This window comes from Pelodiscus sinensis, chromosome 1 (genome assembly GCF_052426305.1).
Source record: "Pelodiscus sinensis isolate ZL-2025 chromosome 1, ASM5242630v1, whole genome shotgun sequence".
NCBI classification, from domain to species: domain Eukaryota; kingdom Metazoa; phylum Chordata; order Testudines; family Trionychidae; genus Pelodiscus; species Pelodiscus sinensis.
In genome coordinates this window covers 28527579-28549565 of record NC_143052.1, presented here as the reverse complement: position 1 = coordinate 28549565, position 21987 = coordinate 28527579, and the positions used below count along the sequence as shown (strand labels likewise).

The 21987-nt window shown below is 43.0% G+C and overlaps 1 protein-coding gene across 2 annotated transcripts in view; it reads left to right on the top strand.

The window, feature by feature from the left end:
• COG5 (component of oligomeric golgi complex 5) overlaps window positions 1-21987 on the top strand; it is a 347964-nt gene that overhangs the window by 278824 nt on the left and 47153 nt on the right. For both annotated transcript variants that reach the window (XM_006120390.5, XM_075927034.2), the window contains 4 exons: window positions 2363-2444; window positions 5651-5855; window positions 13748-13909; window positions 15793-15892. In XM_006120390.5, the coding sequence (XP_006120452.1) occupies window positions 2363-2444; window positions 5651-5855; window positions 13748-13909; window positions 15793-15892 (549 nt within the window). The remainder of the gene's footprint in view (window positions 1-2362; window positions 2445-5650; window positions 5856-13747; window positions 13910-15792; window positions 15893-21987) is intronic.

The window sequence follows — 21987 nt, the reverse complement described above, 5'->3', positions numbered from 1 at the left end:
CATGGCGGGCCGCAGGTGGGTGTCCTGCCATTGCAGAGCCGGGGCAAGCCGGGTACACAGCTCTTGGAAAGTGGTTTTCCGCATCCGGAAGTTGTGGAGCCACTCCTGATCATCCCACAGCTCCATAGCGATCTGGTCCCACCAGTCAGAGCTGGTGTCAAGCCTCCAAAAATGCCTGTTGACAAAGAAGTTTGGAGGCAAAGGCAGTGGAGCTGCATGACGGGCGAACTCTTAGTACCTCTCGTCTGGGTCCAGATGGGGAAGTACCCTCATGACTGTGTCATGCAGATGCAGCAACACTTGCAGTATGATGGTGGGGGGCCATCGCCTGCCCAGGGGCAGCTCTGGCTCCATACCAAAAAAAAGGAGTCTAAATCAGAGAAACCTCCAAACAAAAATCTGCTGGGTGTCCCAGGAAGCTGGGCACTCCAAACAAGCACTGCAATACCTTGCTTACCTCCTAGAGGGACAGCAAAGGCAGCTGCAGGAGCAGAGCAACGGGTGTTCAGGGGCATCCTTTTAACCACGCGTCTCTGTAAAGGGCAGGCAACAGCACCCGGAAGGAAATGCTGCCCCCATGCCCTGGCAGAAGCAGTTCCGGGTGGCTTTTTCTTTCGAAAGAGCGTCCAGCAGTCAGGATGATCTTTTTCGAAAAAGTGGATTGATTTTCCAATCTGCATAATGTAGTCTAGACACTCTTTTTCAAAAGACGCTTTTTCGAAAAAACCCTCTTTCAAAAGAGCTATGCAGTTTAGACGTAGCCCCTCTGTGTAGCGTAAGTTATGCCAACATAAGATGTAATGTAGCTATAGCTTTAGTCTCCACTTCTGACACAGTAGTTCCTTTTTTCCATATTTTCTTTTCTCCGTTAGACTTTCCTGCTACTGGGTCAAGCCCTTATGGGTGAATAAAAGACCCCAGATTTTAAATGCTGTCTTCCTTGTGAAACTAATGCCTCTAAACATGGAGCACAACAGGTATTTGGTTAAGGGCATGTTCCTGGGAGATATGCTACCTGCAAGAGAACATGCAAGGAGAAAGAGGCTCACTTGAAGTTGTCTTTGCTGGAGAGATTGTGGAGTGGCTGTGACTGAAAATCCTGAACAGTCCTCTTCACAAAGTGCTCCTGTCAGTTCCTCAATTCATAATTCTGAGAGTCACGTCTTTCAGAAATCCTTCTCTCTATCTGATAAAATGTCTGATCAGTGGATGAAAGGAGCAATGCTCCACTCAACATCATAGATCCTGGTCACCGTTGCCAGGTTCTAGCCCTAAAGTGCAGAGATCCTCTCATTCTGACATAGACAAGGGTGGTCCGAAAACGGCCCCTCTGACACTTGCTCAGGCACCGAACATTATGTCTCAATGTCAGTTCATTCAAAGCTTCATGCATCACCTGGTACTGACACTTTGGCACCAAAGCTCAAGGTATTGACCACTCCAGAATAGATGTCTCTTTTCCTTCCTCCTTTTCTGCTTTGCTGGCAGTGGCTGGGTATACCGTTGTCGCTTCATGACTTCAAATCCTGCCAGTACGGGGTTTGTGGGCTCACAAGAGAGGGGGAATAGCTCTCTTATTCCCATTAGGTTCTTCTGGGCTACGTCTAGACTGGCATGATTTTCCGCAAATGCTTTTAATGGAAAAGTTTTTCCGTTAAAAGCATGTGCGGAAAAGAGCGTCTAGGTTGGCACGGACGCTTTTCCGCAAAAGCTCTTTTTGTGGAAACGTGTCCGTGCCAATCTAGACGTGGTTTTGCGCAAGAAAGCCCTGATCGCCATTTTCGCCATCGGGGCTTTTTTGCGTAAAACAGTTTTTAGCTGTCTACACTGGCCCTCTTGCGCAAAAACATTTCCGGAAAAGGGCTTTTTCCTGAACGGGAACGTCAAAGCATTTGCTCAAGAAGCATTGATTTCGGACAGTAGAACGTCAGTGCTTTTGCGCAAAATCAAGCGGCCAGTGTAAATAGCTGGCAAGTTTTTGCGCAAAAGCAGTTGCTTTTGTGGAAAAACTTGCCAGACTAGACGCAACCCTGGAGTTTCTGAACTGGTTCTCCTCCACCCTCTGCCCCTAGAAGACCCATTGCCAGCAAGAAGTGCATTGAGAGGAGACTTCTCAAACCCAGGGATAAGGCTGTGTATTAGGGCTGTGTCCTTTCCCTACTGATGACCACAATATTTATATTTTGCACCTTTTTCTCTGTTGTGTTGTAAAAAATAAATGCAAAGTAGCAGTTTGTTAAAACATTTGGGATGGTCAAGGAGTCTTTTTTTCTGGCAAATATGCTATGATGTAAAATATGCAGTTTTAAGACCTGTAACATATTTTGAACTTTTCCTCTCTCTCTCCTCCCCTCCCCCCCAGGAAGGCCATTCAGATATTTTATACACGTTTTGGACTGCAGTAACTGAGACTCTTTCCTCTCAATTTCAGATAGCAACAGACTGTAAGTGTTGTATTTATCATTGTGTGATCTTTTAGAGTTAGCCTGAATATATGTCAATTCATTAAATCTTTGCTTGTTATTTCCAGCTATCAGACTGCAGCTGTGGTTTCTCCTTGAAACAGGGGCTGTGAATCTGCTGTTCCTCTTCATATGTATATTTTCATAACTGAGGCTAGATGTGTTTGTGATCATCACACTTTCCCCAGACTTTTATTGTGCGTTCAGGAAAATATGTACTTTGCATCCATCATCCAATATAAAAATATCCTTTTTGGTCAATGGCATGGTGGAGGGGGGAGATTTGTGGAATAATGGATAATACTCCAGAAGCCAAAAGTGAATAGGTCAGCCAAAACCATATAAATGTTAACTTAATTAAAAGAGCAATTATTTTATTATTGTGCTCTTGGGTGCTGAACAAACTTGAAAATCTGGCCACTTGCGTGAGGCACCTACAGCAAAGTTGACCTTTTTTTTTTTTAAAAAAAAAAAACTTGGTTGGGGATTCTGAATGCACATGCAAAATAAGTTGTACAGATGTCATACTAAATCAAGCAAGAGTAATAAACATTAGACAGCACTATTGCCAGTAAATGCAGCATGCAGCTGGCTAAATTGCCAAAGTACTGGGGATGTGTTCACTTAAATATCCTTTACACTCATGTGAAGCTTGAAAATCTCCTGCCTTGGTACAGAGATTCAACATACATATATTTATCTTTGTGGACTCAGTCATTGTGATGTCCCTTTATAATTTGGGCCTATAGCAGCATTATTAATTTGAGGAAGTAGCTGCTTGGTTTCTGTTCAGTAGTTGCTAAGTGATTCCAGAAGCAAATTTATTCAACTATATTAAAACATATTTGTTATATTGATTGTCTTACATGTTGCCTATAACACAATTGCATAGCTTCATATGATATAACAAACATAGGAGTCTAATGTGCTTACACCTAACCATGTGCATAAGTGTTTTCAGGATCAGGGCCTAAGTCTGTAAACCTGTGACAGCAATAAGCATAATTTTAATTTCAACATGGAGGTAACTTTTCTATCTTGCCAGCTAATATTTTGCTACTCATACTTGTTAGTTATTTTTAAATAAGTGTTTGGTGAAAGCATGATGTTTATGCTGCAAATGCTGTTTTGTTTTTTTCAGTACAGGCAGTCCCCAACTTACGTGGAGCCAACTTATGTCGGATCCGCAGTTACGAACGCGGCTTTTCTCGCCCCGGAGGACATGGACTGCGGGACCTCGTGGTCCCGCCGCCTGTGTACTCCGGGGCGAGAAAAGCTGCTCCGCATCTCCCTGGTCTGCAGACCAGGAAGACGTGGAGCAAAGCCGCAGAGGGGCTCGGGCAGCCAGGCAGCCCAGGCGCGCCTGGGCTATCCCGCCGCCGGCTTCCCCCGCAGCTTTGCAAAGCCGCGGAGGGGCTGGGGCTGCGGCTTTGCAAAGCCTCGGGGGAAGCCAGCGGCGGGAGCGCCCAGGCGCGCCTGGGCTGTCCCGCTGCGGGCGTGCTCCAAGGCTTTGCTCCCTGTCTCCCTGCAGACCAGGGAGACGGGGAGCAAAGCCGCGGAGCACGCCTGCAAGGGGACAGCTCAAGTGCGCCCGGGCTGTACCGCTGCGGGCGTGCTCCAAGGCTTTGCTCCCAGTCTCCCTGCAGACCAGGGAGATGGGGAGCAAAGCCGCGGAGCACGCCCGCAGGGGGATAGCTCAAGCGTACCCGGGCTGTCCCGCTGCGGGCGTGCTCCAAGGCTTTGCTCCCCGTCTCTCTGGTCTGACCAGCAGCACCCCAGCTGCTCTGCCCCAGGAGTCCTGATTCAGCCGCTGCTGGTCAGTTTCAGCAGCGGCTGAATCAGGACGCCTGAGGCAGAGCAGCTGGGGTGCTGCTGGCTTGCTCCAGTAGCGCCGAGGAGCCGCGCTACTGGAGCAACCCAGCAGCACCCCAGCTGCTCTGCCCCAGGCGTCCCCAAGTCAGCCACTGCTGAAACTGACCAGCGGCTGACTACAGGAAGCCTGAGGGAGAGTTGCTCTGCCCCGGGCTTCCTGGAATTAGCCGCTGATCAGTTTCAGCAGCAGCTGACTTGGGGATGCCTGGGTTTCTTAAGTTGAATCTGTATGTAAGTCAGAACTGGCATCCAGATTCAGCCGCGGTTGAAACTGATCAGTTTCAGCAGCGGCTGACGCCAGTTCCGACTTACATACAGATTCAACTTAAGAACAAACCTACAGTCCCTATCTTGTACGTAACCCGGGGACTGCCTGTATATGCAAATTTTGAGGCAATAATGTATGCAATACATAGTCGATTTTGCTTTTTCAATTGTTTTGTGTGCAGAAAACTGTGTATTTAACACTGAAATGTGCAAAGAACTCCATGAGTCTTGAATATTTTTTAAACTAACAGCAGCAGATGCACTTCTCAACAGAGAGTTACAAAAAGAAAGACTGGCTTTTAAAGCAGCATGGTATCAGAAGTTGGACTACTATAATCTGGACGTCCGTCGTCTGGCAATATCTGTGGTCTGTTATCCCCATGGGTGCTCTCAATTTGGAGCATTCATTTGAAAAAGCTGGGCCCCGCACTCAGGAATGCTTTCCCCACCCTCCCAGAGCTTCCAGAGCATCACATTTGTGGCACTCAAACTCAGGGAGGGACGGAGAGGAGCAGGGACAGAGAGACATTCAGCACAAGAAGCAGGGTGACTCCGGAGCCCCACAGCCGGGGACCAGGAGTGCAACCTTGCAGCTGGTGGGGGGAAGGGAGGGCTGGAGCATAGCCCAGCAGTTGTGAGGCTTGGTGCACTCCTTTGGGGCTGTGCTCCTGCTCCCCGGATGTACTTTGAGTTATATGTGACCTTTTAAATATGTGCCTTTAAAATTAAACAAAACTATAGACCTTTCCATTGCAAAACTAGTGTTAATTTTTTTTTTACATATATGAGATCCAATACACTGCTGTGCTGATAAATAGTAATAGTAATAAGATAATTTGGTCATGAAATACCATATAGTATAGCTGGCATGGTTATTGTACAAGGCAAAAGTTTTTATGTTCAAGATTCTGATTATACTAATACTTTAGTTTTATTCTGTAGGATTTCACTGATTTAACTGATAAGATCCATGCTATTTATAACATTTTATCAAAGGTGCTAGTTTGGAACATCATAATGATAATCATATTTATTGTTTTGTTTTATAGCTTCTGTGTTTTTGAAGCAAGCTTTTGAAGGAGAATATCCTAAATTACTGAGACTGTATAATGACTTGTGGAAGCGCCTACAACAATACAGTGAAAATATTCAAAGAAATTTTAATGCAAGTGGAAATACAGATATCTTTGCTGAACTGCAACAGATGGAAGATGATACACAGGATATTTTCATGCAAAAGAAACAGGATTATGAGTATGTTTAGTACGAACCACCTAACTGTATAGTCCAAAACTCTTATAGGCTATCTTCATGGTGCAGCAAAACGCGCTGGAGGGATGTGATCTGTAAAATGTGATCTGCAAAACGTGTTTTGCTCTAACTGTCCCATATAGACCCTGTTGGTGTGCTCTAAAAGTTGTCTTTTTTTAATGTCTACTTGGTGCAGTTAGAGTGAAACAAGTTAGACCATTTTACAAATCACACTCTTCTAATGCACTTTGCCAGCATCCATTCTGCAAGAAGGGAGTCTTTTTAAAAATAACTTAAGGTTTTTCATCTTCAAAAAACAGGAGAGCTAGAATTGTAAGAGGTTTTTCGGCAGTCTTGCTGTCAACTGTGTGTGTGTGTGTGTGTGTGTCTGTGTGTAAATAGAATTAAAACACATGAAAAAGATTCATGTTTTAGATCTGTGTCGTTTCTGTCAGTTTGAGTAATTAGCTACATTTGGGTTGTCTTGTCATTCATGACTCTTCTGCTAATAGTACTTTGCAGCTAGTTTGTCTTTACATCTGTCTTTACATCTGTGTATAGCTATAGCGAGTATAAATAGGAATTGTTAAAAGTCACCATTTGTCTGTTTGGGTACCTGTAATTACTATAACAAAATACAGGACTATGTAGCACTTTAAAGACTAACAAGATGGTTTATTAGATGATGAGCTTTCGTGGGCCAGACCCACTTCCTCAGATCAAATAGTGGAAGAAAATAGTCACAGCCATATATACCAAAGGATACAATTAAAAAAAAGTGAATACATATGAAAAGGAGAAATCACATTTCAGAACAGAAGAGGGATGCGGGGGCGAGGGGGAGAAGGAAGGTGAATGCCTGTGAGTTAATGATATTAGAGGTGGGGAAGGGTAGATGTCTGTGAGTTAATAGTGTTAGAGGTGATAATTAGGGAAGCTATTTTTGTAATGGGTAAGATAGCTGGAGTCTTTGTTCAGGCCTCCGCGGAGAGTGTCGAATTTTAGCATAAATGCCAGTTCAGAGGATTCTCTTTCAAGTGCAGATTTGAATGTCTTCTGAAGTAGGATGCAGGTGAGTAGGTCATTGAGACTGTGTCCTTTCTGGTTGAAATGGCAAGCAACTGTTTTTTCTTTGTGATCCTGTCTAATGTCTGTTTTGTGGGCATTGATTCTTTGGCGAAGTGTCTGAGACGTTTGTCCAATGTACATAGCAGACGGACACTTTCGGCACATGATAGCATAGATTATATTTCTGGAGGCGCAGGAATATGTATTCTTGATCTTATAACTCACTTGGTTAGGCCCAATAATGGTGTCAGCAGAGTGAATATGTGGACAAAGCTGGCAACGGGGTTTGTTGCAAGGGAAAGTACCAGGGTTGGTATTAGTGTGGTATGTCCTGTGGTTGTTGGTAAGAATCATCTTGAGGTTAGGTGGTTGTCTATAGGAGACTATGGGTCTGTCTCCCAGAGCTTCTTGGAGTTTAGTGTCCTGTTCCAGTATAGGTTGTAATTTATTGATAATGTGTTGGACAGGTTTAAGTTGGGAGCTGTAGGTGATGACAAGTGGTGTTCTATTGTTGGTTTTCTTGGGTCTGTCTTGTAGTAGATGTTTTCTACGTGTTCGTTTGGCTCTTTCAATTTGTTTTTTTATATCTCCAGTGGGTAGTTGAGGTTTATAAATGCTTGGTAGAGATCCTGAAGTTTCTGGTCTCTGTCAGTGGGATTAGAGCAGATGCGGTTGTATCGAAGGGCTTGGCTATAGATGATGGATCGTATGGTGTGTGCTGGATGGGAGCTGGAAGCATGTAGGTAACTGTATGAGTCAGTGGGTTTTCTGTAGAGGGTGGTGTCTAATTTTCCATTGTTGATTTGTACTGTGGTGTCCAGGAAATGGATCTCTCGTGTGGAATGGTTCAGGCTGAGGTTAATGGTGGGGTGTAGGTTGTTGAAATCTCTGTGGAATGTCTCCAGTGTTTCTTGGCCATGCGTCCAGATCATAAAGATGTCATCGATGTAGCGTAAGTAGAGAAGTGGTAAAAGGGGACGGGAGTTGAGGAAACGTTGTTCTAGGTCAGTGTGACGTAGTTGGGGTACCTGGCTGGTTTCTATGCTGCTGGCTCTGGGGTAACCCCCACTGGCTGCTGTGGGTACCACGACCCAGCAAATAGGATGAGTCACTATGCAAACCAGTGGCCAGACACCCCCCATGGAGAGGAACAAAGGAAGGTGGAATGCTGCCCTGGCTGGGGGGCAGGGCTGGAAGGGAGTTAGTTGCTGGCTGTCTGTGAGCATGGAGGAGACAGCCTAGGGAGAGGAGTTGGAGTTTAGGGGCCCAGTCTCCCCCCAACTCAAGGGGGCCTGAGGCATCCTAGCCCAGCTCTGTGACCAGACTACATCTGTGCTGTGCTGTATTCTGGAGAGGCAATAATCTTCCTCTATTCCACCGGCTGGTGTGGTCTGTTTGTGCCATTTCTGGGTGCAGGAGACGGGGGACCCCCCAACGCGCCGTCACAGTCAGCCATAAAGATATTAGCATACTGTGGGGCCATGCGTGTACCCATGGCTGTGCCGCTGATCTGGAGGTATAAGTTGTTCTCAAACTGGAAATAATTGTGGGTGAGAACAAAGTTACATAGGTCTGCTATCAGGTTGGCAGTGGTGTCCTCTGGGATAGTGTTTCTAATTGCTTGTAATCCATCTTCATGGAGGATGTTGGAGTATAGTGCTTCTACATCCATGGTGGCAAGGATGGTGTTATTGGGGAGGTTATCGATGTTTTGTAGTTTCCTTAGGAAGTCAGTAGTGTCTCGGAGATAGCTGGGGGTGTTTGTTGAGTAGGGTTTGAGGAGAGAGTCTACATAGCTGGATAGACCAGTAATGAGTGTGCCAATACCAGAGATGATGGGGCATCCGGGGTGTCCAGGTTTATGGATCTTGGGAAGCAGATAGAAAAATCCTGGTCGGGGGTCAGAAGGTGTTTCTGTGTGGATTTGTTCCCGAGTAGCTGTAGGGAGGCTTTTAAGGAGGCAGAGTAATTTCTTTTGGTATTCTGAGGTAGGATCAGAGGAGAGAGGTTTGTAAAATGTGGTGTTGGAGAGTTGACTGGTTGTCTCTTGGTTATAGTCGGCCTTATTCATAATGACCACAGCACCACCTTTGTCAGCTGGTTTGATTATAATGTACAGGTTGTTTTTGAGACTCTGGACGGCATGTTGTTCAGCGTGGCTGAGATTGTGTGTCACTTGTTGTTGTTTGAGAATAATGTCAGTCTGTGCGTTGTTGCGGAAGCATCCTACTTCAGAAGACATTCAAATGTGCTAAAATTCGACACTCTCCGCGGAGGCCTGAACAAAGACTCCAGCTATCTTACCCATTACAAAGATAGCTTCCCTAATTATCACCTCTAATACCATTAACTCACAGACATCTACCCTTCCCCACCTCTAATATCATTAACTCACAGGCATTCACCTTCCTTTCCCTCCGCCCCGCATCCCCCTTTCTATTCTGAAATGTGATTTGTCCTTTTCATGTGTGTTCACTTTTTTTTTTAATTGTATCCTTTGGTATACAGGCAGTCCCTGGGTTACGTACAAGATAGGGACTATAGGTTTGTTCTTAAGTTGAATTTGTATGTAAGTCGGAACTGGCTCCAGATTCAGCCACTGCTAAAACTGATCAGCGGCTGACTACAGGAAGCCCTAGGCAGAGTTGCTCTGCCCCCGGCTTCCTGGAATCAGCCGCAGATCAGTTTCAACTGCGGCTGAATCTGGACTCCTGGGACAGAACAGCTGGGGCACTGCCGGGTAAGTCCCCGCAGGACCAACCCGGCAGCACCCCAGCTGCTCTACCCCAGGCGTCCCGCAACAAGAGCCTGGTCTGCTTGGGGGGGGGGGGGGGGCGCACTAGCTGTGCCCCCTCCCCCCCCAGCAGACCAGGGAGACCCGAGCAAAGCCGCGGAGGCGCAGAGGTCCCGCCGCCTCTGCGGCTTTGCTCCTGTCTCCCTGCTGTGCTGGGGGGGAGTCCCCCCCAGCACAGCAGGGAGACCCAAGCAAAGCCGCACAGGCGGCGGGACCCCGCTGCCCATGCGGCTTTGCTCCTTTGCCCCGGAGCAAAGCCGCACAGGCGGCGGGGTCCCCGGCCTCCGCGGCTTTGCTCCTGTCTCCCTGCTGTGCAAAGGAGCAAAGCCGCACGGGCAGCGGGGTCCTGCCGCCTGTGCGGCTTTGCTCAGGTCACCCTGCTGTGCTGGGGAGTCCCCCCCAGCACACCAGGGAGACCCGGAGCAGCTTTTCTCGTCCCGGAGGACGTGGTGGCGGGACCGCTGCGCTCTGGGCGGTCCCGCCGCCCGCGAGCTCTGGGGCGAGAAAACCCCGTTCGTAAGTGCGGATCCGACATAAGTCGGATCCGCGTAAATCGGGGACTGCCTGTATATGGCTGTGACTATTTTCTTCCACTATTTGATCTGAGGAAGTGGGTCTGGCCCACTAAAGCTCATCATCTAATAAACCATCTTGTTAGTCTTTAAAGTGCTACATAGTCCTGTATTTTGTTTTAGCTACACCAGACTAACACAGCTACATTTCTATCACTATGTAATTACTATAGTATCGTCGAGTATTTAGTGGTACTGCAATCGCTACAGACTTAAGTGGCAGATAATCAGTTTTCAATCATTCTCAACATCTCTCTTCTACATCCTAGAATGTACATGATGATGTACATGTTAAATAAGAAGATTAGGTGTGACACTGGTGAACAAAGCTGTGATTCTTTATAAGCAATAGGATAAGATTTTTCAAAAATGCTTTGCAAGGACTTAAGTACCGTATTTTCCAGCATATAAGGCGACTCAGCGTATAAGATGACCCCCTAATTTTCTAGTTAAAACATAGGTTTTCGCCTATACTCGCCGTATAAGACTACCCCCCCTTAAGAGGCCTACTTCAAAGTAGGAATAAGACCCTCCGGAAAAGGGCACTTTTTCCGGAGGATCGGGGCCAGTGTAGACGCTCTTTTCCGGCTTTTTTAAAAGCCGGAAAAAAGCGGCTGACATTTTTATTTAAATGCCGCGGGGGATATTTAAATCCCCCGCGGATTTCCCTACGACGACTGGTGAAATTTACATGCCCCTTCCGGAAAAGGGGCCAGTGTAGACGTAGCCGTAGAGTTTACATTCACTAACAGTAATTTTAAGGATTGAAGTATATTAAATGCAGTTTTAAAATTGACTATTACTGCCAGCACAAATACAGTCCTTCCTCCTTGGTGTTTTTATACAGGTAGCTCCATTTCAGAGGAGAATTTTTTAACATATTCTCGGTGGGCTCAGGCCATCTGTTATGAGATGTGTGACTGCAAAAAAAAAAAAAGACTCTGATCCCATTTCTGGAAAACTTTTCAAATGTTTTTACTGTTGCATATCTCAAGTATAAATTTATTTAGGAATGCCAAATTTGTTTCATACAATAGGTCTTGAGGAAAGCTAATTCACAGAGCTGTGTTGAACTATGTAGGGAGTCTAACTGAACAATTATTTACTTCAAAGCAAAAAAAAATCTCCTGGGTGATACATATACTTGTCTGCTCCTGCAGAGTTTATAAGTTCCAGAACAGTTCCAGCTTCAGTTTGTAACTATACAAGTTGAACTTCTCTAGTCTGGCACCTGGGTCCTGATGGATGCCGAACCAGTAAATTTTCCGAATCACTGGAGATCAATATTGTAGCTAGTGGGTCTTTTTTTTTTTTATTTTAATTTTAATTTTGTTGAGTCAGATAAATGGAACAATGCTTGTAATGCACTATCAAAAAAGATAATCTCTGCAGTGGAAAAAGTTCAGAAAAGGGCTACAAAAATGATTAGGTGTTTTGAAATAACTTGATGTATGAGGAGAGATTAATAATACTTTCATCTTAAAAAAAGAGGAGGCTATGGGAGGATATGATAGAGGTCTATAAAATCCTGATTGGTGGTGAGAAAATAAATAAGGAAAAGTTATTTACTTGTTCCTATAACACAAGAACTAGGGGTCATCAAATAAAATTAATTGGTAGGAGGTTTAAAATAAACATAAGGAAGTATTTCTTCACACAGTGCACAGTCAACCTGTGGAACTCCTTGCCAAAGGATGAGTCGAAGACCAGGATTTTAAGGGTATGTCTACGCTGCATTCCTCTTTCAAGAGAGGAATGCAAATGCAGCCAAGCGAAATTGAAAATGAAGCGTGGATTTGAATTTCCCGTGCTTCATTTGCATAATGGCGTCCAGGCGCTTTTTCAAAATACTCTATTTTGAAAGAAAAAATGCAGTCTAGGGTTTTTTAGACTGGGGTTATTTAGGGAAAAAAAAACCTTCTTTCGAAATAACTCTTATTCCTTAAAAAAATGAGGTTTAAGGGTTATTTCAAAAGAAGGTTTTTTGGTTTTTTTTTTTAAAATAACCCTGTCTAGACTGTTTTTTCTTTCAAAATAAAGAATTTAGAAAAAGTGCCTGGACGCCATTATGTAAATAAAGCGCAGGAAATTCAAATTGAAAGAGGAATACAATGTAGACATACCCTATGAGCATTCAAAAAGAACTAGATAAATACATAGCGATAGGCCCATCAATGGCTATTAGCCATGATAGGTAGGAATGATGTTCACTAGTTTTTGTTTTCCAGAACCTGGGAATGGGAGACAAGGGATGGCTCACTTAATGATTACCTGTTCTGTTCATTCCCTCTGAGGCACCTGACATTGGCCACCATCAAAAGACAGGGTACTGGGCTAGATGGACCTTTCATAGAATCATAGAGCTGGAAGAGACTTCAGGAGGTCATCAAGTTCAATCCCCTGCCCAAGGCAGGACCAATCCCAACTAAATCAACCCAGCTAGGGCTTTGTCAAGCCAAGACTTAACGTCTAAGGATGGAGATTCCACCACCTCCCTAGGTAACCCATTCCAGTGCTTCACCACCCTCCTAGTGAAATAGTTTTTCCTAATATCCAACCTAGACCTCTCCCATTGTAATTTGAGACCATTGCTCCTTATTCTGCCATCCGTCACTACTGTGAACAGCCTTTCTCCATCCCCTCTGGAACCTCCCCTCAGGCATTTGAAGGCTGCTATCAAATTCCCTCTCACTCTTCTCTTCTGCAGACTAAACAAACCCAATCCTTCAGTCTCTCCTCATAGGTCATGTGCTCCAGCCCCCTAATCATTTTGGCCGCCCTCCGCTGGACCCTCTCCAATGCATCCACGTCCTTTCTATAATGGGGGGCCCAGAACTGGACACAATATTCTAGATGTGGCCTCACTAGAGCCGACTAAAGGGGAATAATCACTTATCTGGATCTGCTGGCAATGCTCCTCCTAATGCACCCCAATATGCTATTAGCCTTCTTGGCTACAAGGGCACACTGTTGACTCATCCAGCTTCTTGTCCACTGTAATTCCCAGGTCCTTTTCTGCAGAAGTGCTACTTAGCCTTTGGTCTAAGAGTGTGGCCGTTCTTACAATGCTACTTAAAACTATATGACTGTACTGATACACCTTGTATAAGCCTATGCATAGCATTAACCAAGTGTTAATGTTGTTACACAATTTTACTGTATTGGCACGAGGAAATAAGTAGACAAAGTATAAAATTCATGCTTGCATTTAGTGACATTACCAATATTTTCTTTGTTTCCTGGGCTCTTAGAAGGCATGGGGGGTAAATTAAAGATAAATAACAGCATAGAACACAGGTACTTTATAGGATTACCGGAAGCTTGGCCACATCCATGATAAGTGGATATTCTGCTAATTAAAATCATGCCAAACCATGGATGTTGCCGAACTTGAGAGTGCTGGACTAGAGAGGTTCAACCTGTAAATTTCAACTTCAAAATGTGCTATTTCATTCCCACAGTTCAGAAAAAGCTTTGAAAGACTCATTGCAACCTTATGAAGCTGCTTACTTGTCAAAGTCATTATCTCGCCTCTTTGACCCCATCAACCTTGTATTTCCTCCTGGTGGTCGGAATCCTCCTTCCTCCGATGAACTTGAGAGCATCATTAAAACTATAGCAAGGTAAGTGGTTGTAATATAATGCAACATGTAATTTGCACCACATCTTTTTATTTTCTATATTAAAATTTTGGAACTGAAACTTCATTAACAGTAACTTTTTTATTCTGCTTTAATTATACAAGTTATAAGTACTGAAATTAAATCAGGATTCATCTATTGAATTTTATTATGCAGGACTAATTCTGAAATATTCATATGAATATCTGTTTTCTTGCAAGCATGAACATAAGTAATTTTACTCAAATGAAAAGGTCCATTGATTTTGCTTAAAATCCAGTAAAAAGAGAAATGTTAAATGTAACGTAAATGTGTTACATTCAGAATTATTTAACTGAATCAAAGGGAAGATGATATTTGCTTGCTATAAATTACATCCCAATCTGTTGCATAAAGAATGAAATAACAAGAGTAGTAGAGGAAGAGGAATATCACTGTTAGGAAAAAGTAAACTGAAATATTTAAATCACAAATGAAACATTTTCATGAATCCCTGATTTCACTATTTAGCCTGGCTAGCAAAGACTGGTCCAAACAGTAGAATGAACAGATAGCATTCTATGTAATTTACTAGATGTGTTAATGTTGTGGAAAATGTCGAACTTCTACAGTTTTTGTTGACTTCAGTGGGAGTTACTAGTGCTCATCACATTTTAAAAACAACTAGTAGTCCTGTGACACCTTAGAGACTAAGAAAATTATATATAGACTTGTGAGCTTTCATGGGTAAAACCCACTTCATGAGATGAGCTTAAGGGTTTGGACCAGTGATACTCAGACCTCAGTGGTTTAGGATTCATATTAGAACATTGCCCAAAAGAGCCACTATGATATGAATTCATTATTTCATTTACACTCTTTCTCTCACATACACACTGTGTGTGGGTATGTGTGTATATTATTCTTACAGTAAAATGATCAAGTATTCTACAATTTGGTTAATACATAGTAAAGGATTCCTGATTGATTAATAACTTTAGATATTTAAATAATTAAATCACACTGTTCTAATATAATGTTCTGCCAAGAGCCATAGGAGAGACATATTACAGAATCACATGTGGCTCCCGAGCCTCAGTTTCAGTATCCTGGCTTGGACTGCATTGCATATATTTATGGACCCTGATGCCCTATCTTGCAGAGGAAGCAGGGGGTCTTCACAATGGGCAGGAAAACTGTGTTGTCTAGCAAGTCAAATTTAGGGCCCTGTGAAGTTCAAGTGTGAGTCTTTCCAATTCTGTGGATCCTCACATCTCCCTCAATCCTTGGTGGATTATCTCTGGCAGCATGACCCACAGAAGGATAATGTTGGCTGGATAGCTAGCTTCATTCTTGCCTCCAGATAGAGCTCCTTGTAGATGGAGATCTAGCAGATGTGGGCTTCTAGGAAGCTGAGAGAAATAGTGCTCAGAAGTCAACAACTATCCTCCTGACAGGGATCCCCAGGAAGTGTTTTGAATCATAATTTCTTGTTATTCTCTTCAGTTCGTTGCCTTTCATCTATTTTGGGGTCCCTTTTACTGAATATTGCGCTTACAATAAATACAATACAATAAAGCCTATTTGTTGTGACACAGACTCCACCTTGGAATCTTTGTATACTCCATAGTCTCATTTGTACTTGCCTCTACCAGATTCTGCTCGCCAAGTAATTAATTGAATTACCCACTGTGAATTCTTGCTTAGCCTCAGAATGGGAAGTGGCATACCCAACTCATAAAATTTCCAAGCATAATAGTTAAACTATAAATTGTACTGTTGTGCTTGTACAATTTGGCTGTGTATGTTCTCCTCTACCAGGCTGATGTGCCATGTTACTAGTTATTAATAGTTAATTTGTTACACTCTTTGACTAGTATTAATTAATATGTCACCTTTGTTTTTAGTGAGCTAAATGTGGCTTCTGTGGATCCAAACCTCAGTTTAGCGGTCTCAAAAAATGTGGCAAAGACCATACAACTATATGGTGTGAAATCTGAGCAACTTGTAAGTAGTTTTTCAATTTGTAAATAATGTTGTTAGTAATGATACAGAGTTTCCTTTTGTCACAGATTTATTAAAATAATAGCTCAGGAATCCTAGTAGATAAAGCTACTAAAATAAACTTTCCATTGTATTGAATGCATGTTGAGTTAAATCCTGCTCTTAGTTACACTGATGCAAACCCATTTACTGCGGTGGGATTTAAGTCAAAGCTGAACTTGCCCTTATGGTTATAAACTGAAATGTCATTATTTTAATTGTTTTATGGTGTAATTAAAATAATTAAAATTTACTGTAATAACTACTAAAACTTGATGGTCTGTCTGTTATATAATCCCTCTTTATTTGTTGTCTTTAAAATCCTAGTAAATATAAATAAAGTTTTCAGTGTGGGGCCCTTTTTTGTGAGCACATTTTTTACAAAAAATGATCATTTAAATGTTGCTCAGTTTTGGACTTGTTTACTGTCATGTCTCATAGTCCTGCCCATTTTCCAGGCACTGATACCTAATTGAACAGCAGCAAAGCAGCAAAATTGAACAGCAGCAAAGCAGCAAAAAAACAACATTTGCAAGTACTTTGACTAGAATTGTAATAGGAACTATTTTAAAAAAAATTTAATATACAATTTTTACATAAGTGCTGATGCTGATGTTTTCATGCATTTGAAACAAACATCAGTTTAAATTTAAAAAAAATCTTCCTCCAATAGGAAGACTGTTATACACAATGTAAGTGGCTGTTTTGGGTATGTCAGTGTTGTGAAGTGTTTTCTTAAACAGCTCTGATTCTGAAGGCAGGATCAGATTTCTTTGAAATTCAGGTAGGACACTGTAATATTCATTCAGCAGTAGAAGCTTAGTTGTGGATACCTGCTCATATGTAGCACCTCAATTTACTATAAAATAGCCCTACTGTTAGGGTTCTGTCTATCTTTCAGGTAGGTACTATATTTGAATGGGCTGTGAAAAATTGAAAAGCATTGATAAATATTGTGCTTGCCAAGTGACTATTTCTGTTGAATGCTTTACATTAGAGTTTCCCAAAATGTGTTCTGGGAAACTTCAAGGAGAGTGAAGAGGCAAGGTAGGGGAGGGTTCCGTGGCAGGACATGCAGAATATAAAATTTTTTGAAAATAATTAATACACTTAATAGGATCTCCCTTTAAAGCCACTCTGCTCAGATTCTATAACTCCAACTAGATTGTCAGTGCTTATTAATACAAGAAGTAGATGGCTATAAGCCTCTCTAAATAAAACGGTAAACTTGTACCTTTGTATGTGCCTGGATGTACCTGTTACAAAGCAGCACAAGCCATATATAATATCACTTACTTTGTACAGGCAGTCCCCGGGTTACGTACAAGATAGGGACTGTAGGTTTGTTCTTAAGTTGAATTTGTATGTAAGTCGGAACTGGTACATATTTTGGGGGGGACGGGAAGCTGAAGTTAGGTGGAAAAGACCCTGATTCTCATACAACTTCCTTATTCTAAGAAAAACACATACTGTTTTGATATGAAGGTTTTTTTGGTTGATATTTTAATTAAAAATTGATCATAAGTTTCAGTGTTTCATGCTATATCCAAATCTTCCTTTTGGGGTACCTGAAAGATCCCAGTCATTCATTTAATAGTCAGAATCTTTGTTTTTTATAACTAAAAAAAGTTTATTCAATGCATATTACTGTTCCAAATAGAATTTGCTACAGATGGTTCAGTGAAATGGGTATTAAGTGTAATCAATAGTCATTGGAGAGCACAGTGAAATATTGATACAATCAAAACTGTTGTTGTATTCTGCTGAGCAGAAAATGGAAATCCCTTGCTGTGAAGTGTGTGTGTTAATCCACAGGATTAATTTTAAAGAAAAATTCTGTGTTTGGAACAGGAGTTTAGCCACAGGTGGGTCCTCATTGTCCACTCACCCACTTTGCAACCAGACCCATCCCCTCTTTCCTTCTGTCCTGCTCCTCCCCATTCTTGCCCACCCACACCACTGGGTAATTTTTCAGCTTCACCTCTGCCAGGCTGGAAGGGACTTGTTAATTTCACGTGACGCTAACAAGATACTTGCAGTTCTAGTGCTGAAGAGGGAAAAAGCTGTTGCTTCCAACATGGGGACTGTAACACAATGGGTCTCACTGCCTGCTGCTCCTGCTGTTCCCTAGGAAATTAATTTTTCCGCTCTAGAGTTCCCCCTTTTGGCTGGTGTCTTGTCCCCCCAGCAGACCCGCGTCCTCTGCGGCGAGAAAAGCCGCTCCGCGTCTCCCTGGTCTGCTGGGGGGAAGTGCCCCCTGCGCTGCCGAAGGCGGCGACAGTGGGGGAGGCACCCGCATTAGCTGCGCCCCCCTCCCATCCTCCCGTTTGTAACTAGGGATCTGACGTAAGTTGGATTGATGTAACCCGGGGACTGCCTGTACAACACAAAATAACTATACCCACATGTCACTGATCTTGATACCAGACATGTCTGCTGTAAATGGATACTGTGAATCTTACTTGACAATATTTCACGCCACCAAGTCTTTGTTGGAGCTCATTTCTGTCCGAATGATTAAAAAAGATGGATTCTGCACCTAGTAAATTAGCATGTTGTTCCAAAGACGAGACAGAAAGAAAATGCAAAAGTATGCTAATATGTAGCTTTGCATCAACTGGTTTGAAACCACACACAATTTTGAAGTGCTAGGTGAGAGAACATAAAGCCTTCAACTTTGTTGCTGTATTTGGCAACTGAGCAACCATCATAAGAGGATAAATTCGAGGAGTTTTGGGGGAACAAACTTGAAACCTTGAAAAATCAAGAGATCTAATTTGCTCGAACTGGCAGTTTTTGAGAACACTTATGTCCCTTGGGTCTATTATCTGGCATTTCTACCAATCATGCCACATTGTAAACTGCATACTACATAACTATAGAACATCTTATATTTTCCTATTCAATATTTATGTTATTAAAACTTCTAGGACTGAAGCAGCTACAAAATGGTAAACCGTGTCTCTGTCAAATAACACTGATTCATTTCATTCTAGAGTTATGGCTGAGAATGTCTGAAAGCAACTGATTTTAAAACTTAAGAAAAGTGGCTAGTTAGCATTTCAACTTGATGAGTTATCTGAGGTGCTGCATAGTAGTTTCTAGTATGAGTGTGAAGTATGTTTCTGAAAGTTCTGTTGAAAATTTGCTCTTTGTGGAGGTGCATTAAAACTAGGGCTGTGGGGGGATGGACATTTTATTCCTAAAAGGTTTTAGAGATTTTGAGATACGGTTTCATTTTGAATTGAAACAAACCTTGAAAATGTCAAAATTCTCAAAAACAACAACAAAAACCCCACACCACACACACACACCACCCAGGAAAAAAAGTTGTTTTGGGTGGATCAAAATGTTTTATTGCATTTTGACTTGATTTTATGTTGTTATAGATGAGAGAGCAGGTGGCCAGAACTGAGATTCATATTGCTGTGAAGGTGTAATGTTTTTCTATCCATTCTAATGTTTGGTTTATTTTTTTTAACAGAACTGCTGCTCACTGAGCAGAGTTCTTGAATTAAGCAGCTCTCTCAGTAGGGTGACCACATAGCAAATGTGATGGAGATGGGTGTCAGGGTTAATAAACACCAAAATAAGACGAAGCCCTGGTATCGGGACTGTTTCTGTAAAATCGGGTCATCATGTTATCGTGGCTCTGAGTTTATACATTTAGTTTGGAAGCCAGCAATGAGTGTAGTGAATTCACATTTTGATGCATTTGCCGACACCACATTTTATCTGCCATGGGGTGCCTATTCACCTAATGCTGTAAGATATCTCTGAAGTTCCCCACTGTTTTTTATTAGTAATAGTAACAGTATCTATTTTTGATTAATCTAAATAATTTTGTCTGCTGAAAAATTTTTCAGTGTACTGGCTACTCTTTTCCAAATAATTAATAAATATGTGAAACAGTACCAAGCATGAATCTAATATAGAACATGTGAGCGCCCAGTGTTACCCGTTAGCCATGTTGAAAATTGGCCCTTTTAGTCTGACTCTTAAATTTTCTATTTTAAAGCCAGTTTCTAAGCCATGACATCTGATAGCTACTTAATTTCCTTAATTGCTCTTTATGATAAGGTTGTTAAATTGCAGTTACCTAGCTAATCGTATAGTGGATACAATTTGTATTGGCTCTACCAGGGCTACTCAACTTTGGAAGCCCTGGGGGCTACAATGATATTCATAGCACATGCCGAGGGCCGCAACTTAAGTGTGGTTGCATTTACATGCAATTATATATGCAAATAGCTTCTTTCACACTGACGGGCATGAATACAAAGGTTAAGGGAAGACTGAACAACTCACAGGCCCCATTTAAGTCAGTTCTGCTGATATTAATAAAATGCAATATTTATCCAATATCCACCCATATTATAGCCCTTTTAATGAGCAATGATAATTCAGGAATTTAACTACTAAAACGCATATCAACAGAAGACCATTATATCGACCACTTTTTTATTTTGGCTCCCACCCGCGTGCCGCATGCAGAGCCCTGTGTAAACCCAAACCGCACCACGGGCCGGAAGCAAACGGGCCACGGGCTGCATGCGGCCCACAGTCCATGTGTTGAGTAGCCTTGGGCTATATGATTAGTCAATAGGACTGCTCTGCAGACCTGCAGCAGAAGTAGCTCTAGGAGTCGACTCGAGCCAGGACTGAGCAGTCCTGGCTTATACCAGCTCCGGGAGCCACCTGCGCTATGGCTCTGCATTTTAAATGTAGTAAGTGCCGCCCGGGTTCTTGCTACATTTAAAATAAAGAAGCACAGTGTCCAGGACCAGGATGGGCTGGGACTGCTTGGTCCCACTCACGTTGAGTCCAGCAGCACCTGTTCGTGGTGGACAGCTCTGTCCGCCGTGCATAGGGGCTGGTGCTGGAACAGCCCCTGCCTGCAGCAAGCCCTGGCCGCTGCAAACAGGGTCTGCTTGACAACAGCAGCTCCTGTCCCTGGGGGACCCCACCTCCCTGCTGAAACCCCTGCAGACGGGGTGCTTTGCAGCAGCCTCCCCTATCTCTCCCCTCTCTGTCTCTGATAGAGGCAGCAGGGGGGACCAGGCGGCACCCCAGAGAGGGTGCTGGGAGGAACTGGATTTTATGCTGGCTCCCCCCCAGCACCAGCTCCTGTTCTCCCCCCTGGCTGCCATGGGGGACAAAGGAGGCAGAGGCACAGCAGGGAACCAGTGCAAGTGGGGTGCCAGTTCCCACTGTGGCACTTCAGCCTTTGAAAAGTGGCAAGAGCTTCAGGTCCTTCATGAAGCTTTTGCTAATTTCAAAGGCTGAAGTGCCACCGTGGGAACTGATGCAAGTGGGAATTGCTTCAGTCCCCGCTTGCAACATTTCCCCACTGTGCCTCTGCCTCCCCAGAGACCTGGGGCTTGGAAGAACCTGCTTTTAAGCCAGCTCCCCCCAACACCAGCTCCTGCTCCCCCCACTTGCTGCTTCTCTCTGATAGTCACTACTCGACTATCGAATGAGCTTACGCTTATCGAGTAGTTGACTAGTTGCTTACATCCCTACTTTGTGTACTACTTTGCAAAAGACTTTTTGAAAGACTAAATACATTGTCAATAGGTTTTCCTTTATTAACTATTATCGTTTATAAGAGGCCATGCAGGCTTCTTTTATTCTCTGTCACATGAGAATGTCCAGCTTATAGCCTGACAGCTGTACATGGTCCACCAAAGCTTTCATAAGTTCAACCACCCAGTATATTAACAGCCAGTTCATTAGCATTTTGTTGTCATATTTACATCATTATAGTTTACACATGTTTGTAAACAGAGAATATTGTACATAGAAATAACATCCTATTTAACTACATTTGATACAAGGTGAACTTAAAATATAACTCAATTCAGGTGACTGTAAATCTTATTAAAACATGTAGAATCTGTTTGGCCTACACAGGTGTGTGCTTACTTTTATGTGGCCCTTCTATGTAATAAGGTTGGGTCCTCTTGCCTTTTCGGGTTCATTATGAAGCAGTTAAAGTAGCAAACTTAATTAAATTCTTTATTCTTTGCATTGTTCTATGTTGACATGGGTTTTCTTCA